Source organism: Aphis gossypii, chromosome 3 (genome assembly GCF_020184175.1).
Source record: "Aphis gossypii isolate Hap1 chromosome 3, ASM2018417v2, whole genome shotgun sequence".
Lineage (NCBI taxonomy): Eukaryota > Metazoa > Arthropoda > Insecta > Hemiptera > Aphididae > Aphis > Aphis gossypii.
In genome coordinates, this window is record NC_065532.1 from 18,543,769 (window position 1) to 18,560,694 (window position 16,926).

Consider the following 16,926-nt stretch of genomic DNA (forward strand, 5'->3'; position numbering starts at 1 on the left):
AACACCATATTTTATTAATTAAAATAGTACCTAAGTTATATAATCTATAACCAATGGCAATTATTTAAATAAACAATATAATATTCAAATTACATTCGTCACAACTAAATTCATGCAACTTATAAGGGCTGAAATAATAAACTACTCTTCAAGTCTCGAGGAATTTATTAATGTGATTTTGATTGAAAACTATCAAGTTATTCAGAAGGTGAACAATCACAATAGATGCACAGAAAAAATAATATATATTTATAGGTGGGCAACAATTAATAATTATAATAAACCTGTTCTGCATTCCTGCTGTTTTAAATTTATATAATTAATAATATAATAATTATAAAATGTTTTGTAACAAATCTAAAAAGAGTGTAGTTAGTATAGGGTTACCATAAAAGTTCAAGTACCTACTGACCAGTGACCGGGACAGTTACAAAAATAATTTGGACAAACTTTTTTTAATTATTTTTAATTATAAAATTTAGAACACTATATAATATATACTTACAGTGTATATATATATGTATATATGTTTCTTGGTGGTCATTTGGAACACAATATTACAATTCATCCTCCTGGTACTACCTATACAATTTATTACTTGAAAATATTTTTGTTTAGAAATCATTATAACATTACTGCGTCTCTTAAAAAAGCAATTGGAGAAATTTTGTTTTTATCATTAAACTTTATGTTAAAGCTTGGTTTACTTGCCCATTACCTACTAAAACTCAAAATATCTATAATTATTTAAAAATTTATTAATTTCAAACTTCAACTTCAAGTCAGCATAGGTTAACTTTATTTGATTACCTAACTTAAAATTTCTTGTAGTACATTATTATATGTATACACACAGTTTTAGGGAGTGAGACCAAAAATATATCACTATTTAGTATTTTTTTTCTCATATGACTAAGGAACGCCCTAATAATATATACACTTTCTTTTTGGCATTGTTGACTACTTGTGTATTGTCAAACTAGTCACTGGTTATATCGTATAACTTTTACGTCATACGAAAATACAAATTACACACGATAAATAAACGAGAATACAGACGTCAAATACGTAAATATATAGGTAATAAGTCTTCATTATCAGTAAAGATAATCTTTTCAGTAACCGATTTGAAATTATACTATTATAATTTATAGGTTTTAAAGTATGATTTAAAATTTTTCGTACTTATTTTATTTATACTTGACGGATAAGTGATTTTTGGAGGGTCTAATGGGACGACTGGGACCGAAGTCATAAACTGGTGACATGTCCCGATATACTGAGACGTATGCCAACCCTAGATTAGTAGCTCATGTGATATGCTTATTAATAATAATCTACATTATTATAACGTCATCAGAGATCTAGTGATAAATCAACTTGATATTAAGAATTAGAATCATAGAATACCTTAATACACTTAACATTACAATTTAAAAACATATCTATTTATAAATACTTACATTAACAAAGCAATTTATTCGTTTCATACCAGAGTGAACTTTTAAAACTCATACTATCGACTATAGAAGATATAGTATCAAGTATTATTAGCTTTTAAAGCTCAATTAGGTTTTATATGATTATATTAATTTCAATTTACCTTATAAATAATTCACAATAATAGCAAAGTAGATAAAATTATTACTATATAATTAACTTCCTTGGTACACGTGATTATGTGAACGATTATTTATAGAAATAATATAAATGCATAATACACGTGTTCACCGTATTTTTCATTTAGCAAAGTTAGGTATAAAAATTATTTTATAATTATTAAGTAATAACAAATATTAAATAAAATATTAAGTGATTATTAATTATTAACAATTCATTATGTATGATAAAATTTCTCATATTATTATTATTATTATTGATATACCTATAATATAATTACAATAGCATAAATTAAATTATAAAATTATAGTAGTGTTATAAATGAAAAACATTAATTATGCTATGATGTGTTGGTCGTGATTGGTAAAATGTTTCTTTGCATTGAATCTTTCAACGTATTTCCATATTGAACTGTAGACGTAACAATACCTTTCATTCGTCCAACTATACCACCAGAGTTCTGTGGTTGAAGTTCTTTTTGGACATTTTTTATACGAACTGTGACAGAAATACATTCATAATTCATATAAGACAATAAAAATATGCTAGAATAATATATGCAATAAATAAACATGACAAATCGCAAATACAGGTTCTTCAAAGTTTCATGTGACAAAAATAAGGGAAGAAGGATTAATCATAATATTATAAATGATTATCAACAATTTGCTCCACAAAATTTGAAAAACACTGTATAAGATGTCAGATCTACACATAAGATAATTATATAAATATATAATAACTAAAACGTTAACAGTATAATACCTACGCTTGGTAAGTTTTATAACCATATTTTTTATGATTGTAAGCAAGTACTTACTATACTCACTAGCACTAGGATATGTAAACATATTTAACGTGTCAAGCAAATAGATTCAAATTATAAAAAATTAAAATTAAAGACTGGTAAAACTGGTAGATATTTGTAATTAAACTGTAGTTTAAGCATATATATGCACTTATTGATAAATTGTCTAAATTTTAATGGGTATGATATAATTTAATTACACAGTTGTGTTGTAAATTTTAAATGTCTTACAATAACCTCACCTAAAAGAAGTCCTTACCTAAATATGTATCAAATAAAAAGCGAAAGATGAATTTATTTTAATTATTGTTAAAAGCTATGTCATTGTACTTATTATTATTCATGAATAATAAAATATTCTATATTGGTTATCAATTAATTTTAAATACAAATAAATACCAGAATCTAAAATGACTTATAAGTTCTCTACAAATAAAAATCATTTTGAGATAAAAGATGTATATTTGCCATTGTATAAATTACTTTATTTAGGTACTCTGTACTCGTAAGATTATTGAAACAAAAAAATAATAAATGAGTGATTCAAACAAACAACGTACATGCACATCTAACCTACATTATGTATACCTACTTGTATTTAAATATGATAATAATTTTTAAACTATAATTAATATTATATATTTAGAATGCAAATACCTATATTTACTGGTTAATGGTACTCTAATATACTTTTCATCTTGTAAATATTAATTATAAGTGTACGCATCATTAAGTAGGTAGTATTTTCATAACCTTATTATTGACCCTAACAATATTATTGTAATTACTAATTTGTAATCTAATACAATTTGATAATATGTAGGAGTATAGTGTATACTGAGTATAATGCCAACTTACAGTAGTATAGTACCTATCTATTGGTTATTTTTATATCAGAGTACCTAAAAATTATTATTTAGATAAATACAATTATTACAACATTACATGTGAAAAAGTATTTCTCGAAGTGAAGATACCGTTCCCTTAGAAGTGATAGAACTACACGGATGAAATATAAGTTTGAAATTTATAATGTGAATTGGGAAACATTGCATAATAAAAGTGGGCGATGGCTGTTTTCTATTGAGTTTTTTCAAACTGAATTTTCCTTCAGCAAATGCATCATAATTTCTTACGACATATTGCACGTTGTACTTAGTTACCTATATTATATTTTTAGAACAATTATTATTGCAAATTACTATCAACGAACATTGTATCAAACGTGGTTTACAAAGAGACGTCTGACGCATTCATTTAGAATAATATAAATATTAGAATCATACAATTTATAAGCTAATATTATATATAATATATATATATACATGCAATAAATTAATTTGTTATTACATACTTGAAATCTGTGTACTATTTTTGACAAATGTTTAGGAAACACTGCAACTAAAATAACATTGTCGTGGAGACATTGCAAGCCGAAAAAGTTCGTTTTCAAAGATTAATATTAGGGGTGAGGTAAGATTTTTGAACACAAGTACATTGTAAAATCTACTACACTGGTACCTATATATTATTAGTTTATTAGGTTAGGTATGTCACCGATACATTTATGAATTATATAATAAAATAGTTATTTTGGTAAACTCTTACGAATGGATAAAAAAGTTAAATAAAGATTGCTGAATGTATTATAATAAATATAGTCCCAATTTATCAATAAATGTTAATTTTATGTGATTAAGATATAAGTAACAATACAAAAACTTACCTAAATATGATGTCAATAGATCATTGACTAATTTAGGTTGCTCTTGATGAGGAAAGTGTGATGCGTTATCAATTATTCTCACAGTAGATGTTTTAAGAAACTCTGTAGACTTGATAAAACTCTCCATTTTTACACTTACATCATTACTACCAGTGATGAGCAAACATGGAACTTGTAGCATGTCTTCTTCTTTATTTAAAGAATCGTTGCTATTCCGAGGCTCAATTCTGTAGAACGGTAAGTTTCTAAAATAATTTATTGCACCAGTCCAATCCTCTAAACAGACACATACATTTCAACAAACAAGAGTAATATTAAATAGTGATTTAAGTGAAATCTAAAATCATCTAAAACTATTATTATTTGTATCAATTATGATCACCTGTTCTTGAAAATGTATATTTATAAGCATCTATGTAGGATAAGTCATCGCTTTGCTTAGTTTTAGATAGGTGTTGATAACACTGATTTATTATTTTGAGATCACTTTGTAAAGCATCCATTTCTGGTAAATAAGGAAGTTGGCTGAAGTAAATCCAACTGTATGAACACAAACAAATACATTGACGTTTAAATGTTAAATTACTATAATAATAACATAAAAACCTCTGTCTGTAATGTAATCTACAAATTTTTATGTTTTATGGGAATATACTGTCTATCTACTTGTTTTTATAAATTATACTTTTTTTTACTTTATACAATCATTACTTTTAAGTTACAACTTCTATTAATAAGAACCCAAATTGACAAAATAAATAAAGAAAAAAATCAATTAATGTACCTACTTGTTTGTATATTGTATAATCATTAATCAACCATTGCTAAAAACAAATAACGAACTAAATAATTGGTAGTATATAATACCTTTACGACTCACAATTGATGCGATATTTCTAGTATATTATCAAAATTAACTTACTTTTTGTTAAAGAAACTTGACGGAGGCAAGTATTCCCAGTGGACATTGGATGTGGGCATGAAATGGCTACAAATTTTGAAACATAGTTTGGCCACAGATTCACTAGATACCAGCCTAATAGAGCACCCAAGTCGTGGCCGATCACATGACATTTATTATGGCCGTCCACTCCTAGCATCGATAAAAACATGACTAGTTCTTCAATCAGAATTTCTACTCGATAGCTCTTTCGTGCTGATGGTTTATCAGAGTCACCAAAACCTTTTAGGTCTACAGCAATAACACTGAAATGCAATAACTTAAAATTACAAAATGTATATAATTAGGGGATGATATACCTATTTCATTATGAACTTATATATGTTTAAGTTCTTACAACAACGCACTTAGGGTTTAATTTATTAATTTTTTTTTAAAGAGGGAAGGAGTTTATAAATTTTCTTACTTTATTTATACATAAATTAACAGTTCCGACTAATTGTTAGTAATAATAAAATAATCAATTTGGCCAATAAAATTAACTATAATTTAATTTTCACATTACAGGGCAATGCGGAATAATTGTTATGATGAAAAATTAAAAAAAATTACTGAACATTGAAATAATCTTAAGCCACATAATTGAAGAATAAAGTTGTATTTAAAAGTCATAGAATATATCTACAACTACACACAGCTCATCTTATGAAAAAAACCACAACAACATTTTCAGACAAGAGACTCGAAGAAAAATACAACTTCTCAACGCATTTGATCCCGAAGAAGACATTATTAAAAAAATTTTGCAATTTATAAAACGTTGTGCAATTTAGTTTAAGTTTAATTTAAATATGTAGGTAGTACAAGCCAATAGTTTAATTACCGTAGCTTAATAATAATAATAATAGATAATAAAAATAATCAAGTATAAATGGGTGCAGCTCTGCTGTACATTAATAGATTTTGAGTGGAGCGACGAATATATACTGATTTTACAAAGTGTTTTTTTTTGCGGATAAGTTCACGATAAGTTGTTGATAAAATGCTTCGATTTTCGAAATAGAGGTAGTTTTAGATATAAAATTGGATGTAGTTTGTACTTTACAGAGGTCAAACTTAAAAATTCTCAGTAGGTACTTATTTTTATATAATAGAGAAAAATAAACAAAATATTCAGGTCATCCGTAAAACGGAAATTTTTACGTAAATCCAATTTTCAATAAATATATTAATAATTTACAATAATTAAATACTAATAATAAATGCAATATTTTTGAAAAAAAATTTTATTATCATCCTACTATTATAATATTAATAGTAAAATAAATGACTTTAATAGCTATATCAAAAAAACGTATCATTTGGTGATAGACCGTTTCCTTTCAGAATAATTTTTTGTGTACAATGACAAATCATTGAATTCAAATTTAATAGATCTATAATAGTGACCCACTTGACTCTTAATAATAATATAAATAAGAATTATAAACTAATATAATTTTTTTTTTTGAGAGAGAGAGAGAGGGCGGAGGGACTTAAGCTCCATAACTCCCACTTTGGATGCACCGCCATTGTGTACTTACTACTTATACTGTATAATCATATTAGTTATTACAAATATGTTATATAAGTAAATAACTGATATTAAATGACGTAGACACAAACATCCGCATTGATGATTTTAATCAAAATATATTTTCTAATTTCTATTCTTTTAGAGTTAAGATATAGGATATCGTTAAGTCTTATAAGTTATAAGGTAGGTATCCAAAATGTACCTATTCGTAAACTTGATAATGATAATAACAATTAAAAATTAAAATTATAAATCCTTTATATTAAATATTATTTTATGAATTATTTATCATGGCAATTGGCAAATATTATTAAACATAAATTATTTTTGAAAATCATTTAATTTTGTATTTACGGTTATTATATGTTACCACTGTTATGACTTATCAGATTATTATTGCAATATTTAGTATAATGTATCATAATAGAGATTAACGAAAATAAAAAAAATACGTTTTCAGCAAATTCAGTGATTACACTACATTATTTAGGTAGTATAACTTGCTGCTAATAGTATTATTACAGAATAGATTGAATCTATTTTTTGGATAATTGCACATAGTCCCATTTTTAATTTTCTTGACAAAACATGTAGAAAGAGTAAATTTTTGCTTTTTTGTTGTGTCATTAAAATTGATTATTAAAAAATCTTAAAAAATCGTCATTATTATGCTCTCTATGATATAAATTAATTATTCACTAAAGCAATTTAATCTAGTAATTTATTATACCTAGTAATATATTGTTAATGATTTTTTGAAGAATATAATATACTGGTAAATAATTACTCATGCTTAAATTTATCAAAATCAACTGTTATATTGATTTATTATAATATAATAATAGGTATACTGTTATATTAATATGCTGTTCATAATATGGCTATTATAGTCAAGCAAAGGCCAAATTTCGATTAGTATTAAATCATAAACTTAATTTATATTATTCATATTCATGCACATTTCAGAGAATTTTTAATATTTTGTACATAAATATTAATTACCTACAGTAAATTGAAGACATTATACATAGGTACATACTACATAGAACATACACAGTACATGCCTATTGATAAATACATTATTTTTAATAAACAAGTGCTTATCAAGTGTACCTTTATGTATTAATTATATAGCTAAAAAGGTATTACAAATATTTTATTTTTCCTATTAATTGGAGATAATTAATCAGAAACGTGTTAGGTGTTATAGTTAAAGATGACCTTGTTATATACAATATTGTTTGTAAACTATTGAGTATAAAACAAACATCTAACATACTGCAGTGCATTTAAAAATTAATTAAAGCTATTAAATAATGTATTTATGGTTTCCAACTAATAAAACGCTGATCTATAATAACGTATAGGTTACCTATACTCTATAAGAAACAGAATAATAATAATAGGTATCTAATATCGTTGTCGATATAGACAAATCATACCTATATGATGTATAAATCTTGATTAAAAAATATCACCCGATACCTAATAAAATTAATAATAATTGTGTATAATACCTAATCGTAGAACGATAAATTAAATTTAAAGTTGGATAATTTCTGTGTATTATTCCTACTAATGATAGGTACTGACATCAAAATTCTAAATTTTAACTTATAAACTATAAATTAATGTTGGCTGTATTGCACATATTTACATAATTACATTTATAATATTATGTACAAATTATAAATTAAATTTGTAGCATACGCCATTGATTTTAACCATGATTTTTTTTATTTATAAAGATACAAAAATGTACACATATTAATTATGCTATTGGTTATATTTTATTATTTTACTTAAACGTGCATTGCGCAGTACAACTTATTTTGACCATAACCATCCATTTTAAACTAAAATACTAAACATTTTAAATACTATCACTCAAGAATGTTTATCTTCGGAAGTAGGATCGCTAAAATTAATGAAACAAGAAAAAAATTGATATTGTAAAAATAGACGGTTTTTCAAATAAAAAGAATGTGCATACTGCATTTGTATGCGTAAAACTTAAGTAATAAAAAATTATAGCACAAATAAATGTACTATTTCTATGATATCCAAATCTAATAATAAATCATTGCTAAAATTGAGCAGAGCTTGTCTCATCCATGCTGCAGTGATAATGAGTGCTTCCAATTATTGTGAACAAATTAACTGTATAATGTAGGTATTACAGTATTATATAATGTTTACTATTTACTGTAGCCGTATTGAGCATTATATATTACATTATAGGTATATATTTACATAATTTATCAATATTTATAAAAACAAATACAAACAATTTAAAAAGCTAAAATAATCATATTATGTAAGTAATAGCTGTCAAATATTCATAAATATTATCTGTTGCATTAAACTGCATATTTTATATAATTTATTTTTGCATGTTTTAATGAGTTTTTTCTTTTTTTTTTTTGGATTTTGCCTATTAAAAATGAAGCTTATTTTTTTTCATCGGAAGACGATTCTAATCTCATTTTTGTAATTAGTGTTCAAATACTTCAAACAGAAGAGTGATTGTGACCTAATAGTTTTTAATTTTTCCTTCTTTTTTTGGTTGTTAGTTTGATGTCCATTATTAAAGACCTAAGATGATTTGATAGACATTCTAAGTTGATGGTAGATAGAGTGGTGATAAAAAAACTTAAAAAAGTTTTAAGTGGGACGCATGAGACGATATATTCCATATAGCTCATTTGGTGTATTTTTAATCCCGTGGACTTTCTATTCTGTGGCTTTTTTATCCTAATACGGCCGTGTAAATATTTCAATAAAAGGTTCATGAATCATGAACTGTAACACAATATTATGTATAGAGCCATAGAGGTCATATTTTGTTTAATATTTGAATATAAGTGAATTGTACCAACTACTAAGAAACGTGCAAAAAGTGACTATTATAAAAATAAACATTTTAGGTAAGAATAACATTATTATATAATATGTTCAACAACGTTTTTGTTTTATTATTAGACCCAAAACAAACTAAGTTTATGAACACATACGCGTAATTCCAATTTTGTAAATAGAAAAATATAATGTTTATGTAACTAAATATATCTAAGTACATATTGTATAGTATATGTTTTCACAATATGATTATCATATCCAAAAGTCAAATTAAACTAAAAAACTATCTTGAATCTTGATATACTATTAATTTGATAAAAGTAATTTTAAAAGTTGTAAAACTGCGTATTACATACTACAGTATACTATACAGTATACATGGATAATACAATGCATTTATTATGATTTTACTATACCTATACTACTATTTATTATAATAGTACTAGCTTGTACCTAATAAGAATTTCAAAAATATTTTCATTTATTAAAGATCTGAAAATAATATAATTCCTTATAAATTAATAAGAATAATTAAATTATTTTATATTAAATAAAAATTCTAATATAAAATACTACGAAAATAGGATTATATTAAATTTTATTATTATCATTGAACACATGAAAAAAAGGTTATATAAATAATACAATATTGTAAAAAAAATAACAGCAAAAATATACCTAATCTTTACAATGATTTATTAAAATAAAATAATTTATCATATTTTTTGAGAGTTTAACATGCACTTTTTTGCATATTTGGCTTAATTGTAATACATATTTAAGTTATTTATTTATTATTATTTTTTATTTTTAGAATATTAAAATCACGGTCTTAATAAAGTTGTATAGTCATGGTTATTATACAGTGAAACTTTCATGTAACAAACTTCCATTTAACAAAATTTTCTATTAAAGAATTATTTTTGAAAACCATGACCTTCATTGTTAATCATGTGTTAATTCTATTTAACGAATAATTCTTCTATAATACGAATTTTTTTTTTCGTTCCCCTTGAGACTTTGTTAAATATAGAAGTATAGCCATGGTTAATAATTTTAAAAAATTAGGTATACTTACCGAAAATGTTCTGATAAGGTAGGTATTTGGTGATGCCAACTAATCCAACAAGATGGGAATCCATGTAGTAAAAGGACAATTTCACCTTTAGGGTCACCACATTCAACATAATGCAATTTGACACCCTAAATAAAAAATAATAGCCGTTAGCCGTTTTTAATAAGGAATACCTAAACCTAAGGTTTGAATTAATACAATAAATTATAGATTATAAAAATACTTCATGTGCATTGTGCATTGTGCATTTAATTCATTTGAGTATTTAACATACATTAAAATAGTATTTTTAACAGAGACAAAATGCAATTTAAAATGATAGAATTTGTATTAAATAACAAAACTTTCATAACCAAAGAGACAAGGTATTGACTTTTTTTTTAATCGTAATATTGTACAACCAAAAAATAATAACTAGGTATATAAGAAAAATAACTATTATAATTATGAAATAGACTTATCTAATTTTCACCCGAATGCGAATAAATTAAATAAACTGGCTGCATCCTATATGTACCTATTTCTTTTGACCGTTTTATTAATCATAATTTTCGGTGTTGCAGTGAATGTGTGTATCCATGTACCTATGTATAAGTATAATTCAATATAAATATAGCCAGTAGCCACAGCTGCCCACTGCCCACAGTATAGATACGAACAACATCGTAGCACGCGTAGCAAGTGATATTCCATTAGTTTATGTAAACGTTTTGACTACAGTGATATATTTACGAGGGTGGTTTTCGGGTTCAACCCCCCCCCCCCAGAACAAAAAAAAATGTACTTAATGTTAAATAAATATTTTATTACGGGTTTTCTAATAATTTAACGATGTAGATATAAAACATGTTTATGTTTATAAAACTATCTAAGACAGTTGGGTTATTTTAGTATGGAGTATCGCTGTGTTGTCTTAATTCCAATTTGTATTACCCAGATAGGGTTTTTAAAATTTTAAAACCTCCCTCCAAAAAAATATTGAAAATACGCCACTGGTTTTAAGTAAGCAATATTGAAGTACTAAATACAATATACTAAACTCTTGCCATACTACATTCTTATTCTTCTCTTTTATTATTATGTAAAAATGATTGTGCGTTTGTTAGTATTCGATAATCTCCGAAACTGCTAAACTAATTGCCATCAAACTTTGCAAATATCTTTTTTGGGGTTTCTATAGCTTCGTTATCCAACTCATATAAGTTTCTATATAGGATAGGTCGCACTGGAATTTAATTTTAACATACGAAAATCATATATTTTTTAGTTTATATATAATGTAGAGTTGCCTTTAGTTGCAAAAATATAAAAAAAACATTCTTATTACACTAGTCTAAATAAATTGGACACACCATCGCATTAGAAAATGTTTGAAATAGATTTAGATTGTTTGGTATATTTATCCAACATCAAGTCTAACGCACTACTTCCAACAATTTACTTAGGTATTTATAGGAGTAAGTTAATACCTAGAGTTAAACTCTTTATTTTAAATAAATTTAAGTTAAAGTATTTTTAACGAATATAAATATATATTAATATATATATTTAAGTATAGACCAATCGAGTGATTTATGAAAAAATATAATTGTATAAGTATAATTAAAACTTACAGTCAATAATTTTTTAGATTATCAGCAGCTAAAATTTAAATACATTTTTTCTATAACATAAACTATTATAGAAACAGTCCTGACTCAAAACACCTTACGTTATGAATAATAGTCATAAAATTAGATCGATTTGTCAACATAGTCACTATAGCTGACTAGTTGTTACTAATAACTGTAGACAACTTAACAGCATGCTATTATATGATATATAAATATATAAAATAGTATAAGCAATAAACACAGGCCCTAAAAGAACAAGCGAGGAGTTAATCTCAGTAGACCAGACTATTTATAATATATTTGGATATTAAACTTATCAATATTAAAACTTAATATTTAAAAAAAAATTTTTCTCAAAAATACCCATATTTATATTAAAATTTAATAATATAAATAATATGATATACTGTAGTTTAGTGTTTTTTTATTTTTGTCTTATAAATTATTTTCTACTTAAAACTTTTTTTCATTCTCGATTTAAATACTTAAGGTTTGAAAATTTGATACAATAATCCTTCGAAGTGATCTTACAGCAGTAAAAAAAAAAAATCGAAAAGACACGAGAACATTTTTTTTTTTTTTTTTGATAGTGTTTTATATTCAACTTGACAGCCTTTTACTGTGTTATCTATCATGAATCGTTTTTAAAATACCTACTATGCGATTAAAAATATATAAAACGACACCAACTATCGACCAAAAAAACATTATCCGTATAGGCTTGGAAAAAACCGAAAACATAAGCTATCAAGTATATAGGTAGTAAATCTCCAATGTGAAAAAACCACTAACAATTTATACAATATTTCCATTACTTATATATTGAATTTAACATCAATTTTTTTTTCAAAACAAGATGATTCGATTAACATTGAGAATTTAAAACTCGTTTTCATTGACATTTTTTTTCTAATGTTTAATGCGCGTGTCATGAAAAATCGGTTTAAGCGGTCGAGAGGTTTTTCGTATCAATACTATGCCACGTGTAATAGACAGTATAGGTACATTTTGGTTATGATTATAATATCAGCGCGAAAGAAAATCAAATTTTCACGATTATTTTCTATCAGGGACCCCATCTCCCCACACTGCAGACACACATACCACCGATTTCCACCAACGAGTGTGTGTACCTATATGTAATATTACCATATGATATATTGAAGCAATATTGCATATTATATTATAATAATGTATAATATATATTGTTTTATGTAACCTTGACTTTGACGTACGAGTGTGCACCGTAAACCGCGTCGAACAGACACGGTGGCGGACGGTCCCTGTTGAGCGCCCGGCGGCCGATGGCTTTGCCAGCCGCAGTGGCGACAGCGTCGTCGTTGGCGGCCGAGCGTTTGTGGTTCCCGTGGCCCGTGTCGTTGGACCACAGCGGCCGGACAGCCAGAGCGACCGCGTTCTTGACCATGATCCACGAACCCCAGACCACGGATAGGGAAAACATTTTCAGCGACTCGGACACCGATATGGACACCACCACGTTGTCGCGGCCTCCGTCCAGCACGGCCATCGCGACGTGGACTCGAGTGGCCGCCCGAGTATATTATGTACTGTTATCTATATATAAGTACGACGACGAGTTCGCGAGCATCGCCGAAAATACGTCTGTCGACTGTATATAGGTTCACTGCAAAAATCTCGGAGCGTACAACTATATACGAGTATAAGACCAAATCGATTATCGCGGACACAAATATACGATAATATTATACTATATATTCGTCAGTGACGTGAAAAGCGTTTTGTTATGCGATTTAAATAAAACAAATATCTCGATATATTATTTTAACACGTTAAATTATCACTGCGACGAATATTCGTGTATATAGATGCGGCGAGGCGAGCGAGTTACGTATCGTTAAAAAAAAATATATAATATGTTAGCGCGATCGCACTATTTGATGGTGTGACTACTGACCGACTGAGCAGCGGTGTGAACTGCGGCTACCGTGACTACCGTACCCGCCAGAGTGGACACCGGCGGCGATAGTAGACCAATGCTGGTTCAGCGCTTTGGTCTCGCGACGAGTGTGTGCGGCGATTGAGCGCTCGCGAATAACTACAGTGAACTGTGCATAATATAGGTGGAAGACCTAACCTACCTGCACCGATACGTACGACGATTTCAATATGATGTTTTTTTATTTAGTTTTTTTTTTTTTTTTTTAACAAAACGGACTAAACATAGAAATATGGAATTAATAAAATGATCGGTGGTATTTTATTATGACTGAAAAAATTCAATAATAATACACACGTCATACTATATATACTCGTATATTATATTATAGTGATAAAACGAAAAATAAGTAGATAATATTAATATGAACGAATATATAATAAAAGGGGTTGACAGACGACAGGTTTTTGCCGAACGGCAAAAGACGAACGTTCTTTATTTACATATAGAGTTAGACTAGAGTAAACAGATGATGACGGTTTTCAGTTCGCCAAAGAACTCTCCGGACCGGCTAAATGGTATCCGGCGGACGAAAGGAATAAGACGACGTCGTTTGATTAGTCAAATCCGTCATTCTAATAAGTGGATTGTTCTTTGAATAATATTGTAGTGTTAGATACTAAAGGAAATGTAAAAACTAGAGTTTTGTCCACACGGGAATGCGGAAATGAATGCATTACAAAAATTCAAAAACATTACCAGTAAAGCAATACATAAATTATTATTTTCTAGAAACGACAGATTAGCCTAAGTTTTTCTACAGAATAATTAGATAAGATTTAAGCATTTGAATACTGCAAGTGAATAATCATGTGAAGGTCCTTGAAAATGAAATATTTTAAATTTCAGCCTGTTGTTATAGATTTTTGATAAAAAAGGACGAAACAAAAAAATTACAAAAATAAAAATAAAACACTTATACGTATGTAAGACGAAGACAATAAATGCAGGTAATACGCCCTTTTAACAAAATCAGTTAAATTTGTATTCTATTCTATGACGTTAATGGATAATGTATGTATTTAATGTTCTTATATGTATTACATTTTTACATTATATGTACTATTATTAATTTATTTTATAATATAATTTAGTTATTACTATTGTTATTAACCATAGAGTAAGGATATAAATAAAACTAAATATTAACTATTATAAATCAATATTGACAAAATTGAAGAACTGTGTAAATGTAGTTTAAAATAGTTTGTCGTTTAGGTAAAGAGCGAAAAGTTAGAGTAAATGTTTTTAAATTTGAATTGTGTAAAAAAAAATAATAATACGGGTAAAGGCGAAAAATTTTAAGTTTTAAAGATTATTACATGAACTTAAAATTAAAACAAGATTATGACTAAAATATTAATCAATATATTTCATTTAAAAATATTTGTAGACAGTTCCCATATAAAATGTATGGCTATGTATTTTAAATATATTTTATAAATTGCTGTACAAGATTTTTTTCAAGCTTCGACCCAGTAAAATTATTATCAATATAATATAACGAAAAAATATCGAAAATTGTTGAATGCCTATTAAGACTATAAGACCTGCCAATGGCGTACCTATTTAGGATTTATTTAAGGAGGGATATATGACTGAAATAGTTTTTCTCTTTCCACTCGAAATACATAAAGATACTATCAATAATTTATTATAACCATAGGCGTCCGCAGGAATTTTTTTAGGAGAGGGCAATGTTAGGATTTGTTATACAATAAATAGTAATTTATCTGTAAATATTCAATTTAAAACATATTTTTGAAAAGCCAGGGGAAGGCAAATGCCCCAGCTTGCCCACTCCTTGCGGGCGCCGATGATTATAACTTCATAGGTACGTAATATATTATACTATATATAGTGCTCGGATTTTAAAGCATAATAAGAAACAAAAAAAGCACACGATTGTTTTAAAAATGCAAAAAAGAAACATATTTATTTTTAAAAAAAGCATGACCAAAAATTAATGTGAACTAGCTATAAAAATAAATAAAAAAATTTATTTAAATTAAAAAAAGAATAATTACCATGTATTTCCTTATTTGCAATAGTGCAGAAACTGACTCTATTGTTTGACAGAATATTTTTATACGTAGAAAACGAACTTTCTATATCCACTGAAGTGATCGGTGCATACTTCAATCAGAAGTTTCAAATTATAACACTATAACTATTAAATTTTGAAACGATCGATATCGACCATATCGATGTTGTAAGCATACTGACTGTATAGCTACTGCAGGCCATAAGTAAATCAATAATCTAGGTATACGTTTAATACATTTAATAAACAATCCGATAACGAAAACAATAACAATTCACCATTTAGTCCACATTCTGGGTTTTTACATTTATTATTAATTCATTTGGTTTTATTATAATAGCATAATAAACATATAAAAATAAACATCTAGTACAATTTAAAAAAAGTATTTACATAAAAAAAAGCAAAATTAAATTGGTTTATTTGGAATCAGAATGACGTGAAACGAATTTATAACGAGTTAATAATTTAATATTTATCTCTTATCAAATTTCATCTAACTAATCATAACAATCTAACACGTAATCGTATCATTAAAATTAAAAAGTGTAAAAATTGTTGACATAGAGCAAATATATTATAGCAAATTGCATTAGAATAATAATATCTACATTATCTATACTTCATAATCTCCTTGGAAAAAATGGACCAGCAACAAAACTCATATTGCAGTTAATACGTTGTCCGGGAGATATTCACTATAATGTTTATTGTTTCTATGTCCAT

At 26.7% G+C, this 16,926-nt stretch overlaps 1 protein-coding gene across 1 annotated transcript; it reads right to left on the reverse strand.

Annotated features, from left to right (window-relative positions):
- Nucleotides 1–1,448: 1,448 nt before the first annotated feature.
- On the reverse strand, nucleotides 1,449–14,249 carry LOC114129315 (epoxide hydrolase 4-like). Its single transcript, XM_027994013.2, is given in 7 exon segments — nucleotides 1,449–2,118; nucleotides 4,155–4,430; nucleotides 4,537–4,694; nucleotides 5,077–5,122; nucleotides 5,125–5,360; nucleotides 10,569–10,693; nucleotides 13,398–14,249. Coding segments are annotated over 7 exon segments (1,308 nt in total). The 5' UTR covers nucleotides 13,707–14,249; the 3' UTR covers nucleotides 1,449–1,960.
- Nucleotides 14,250–16,926: the final 2,677 nt, after the last annotated feature.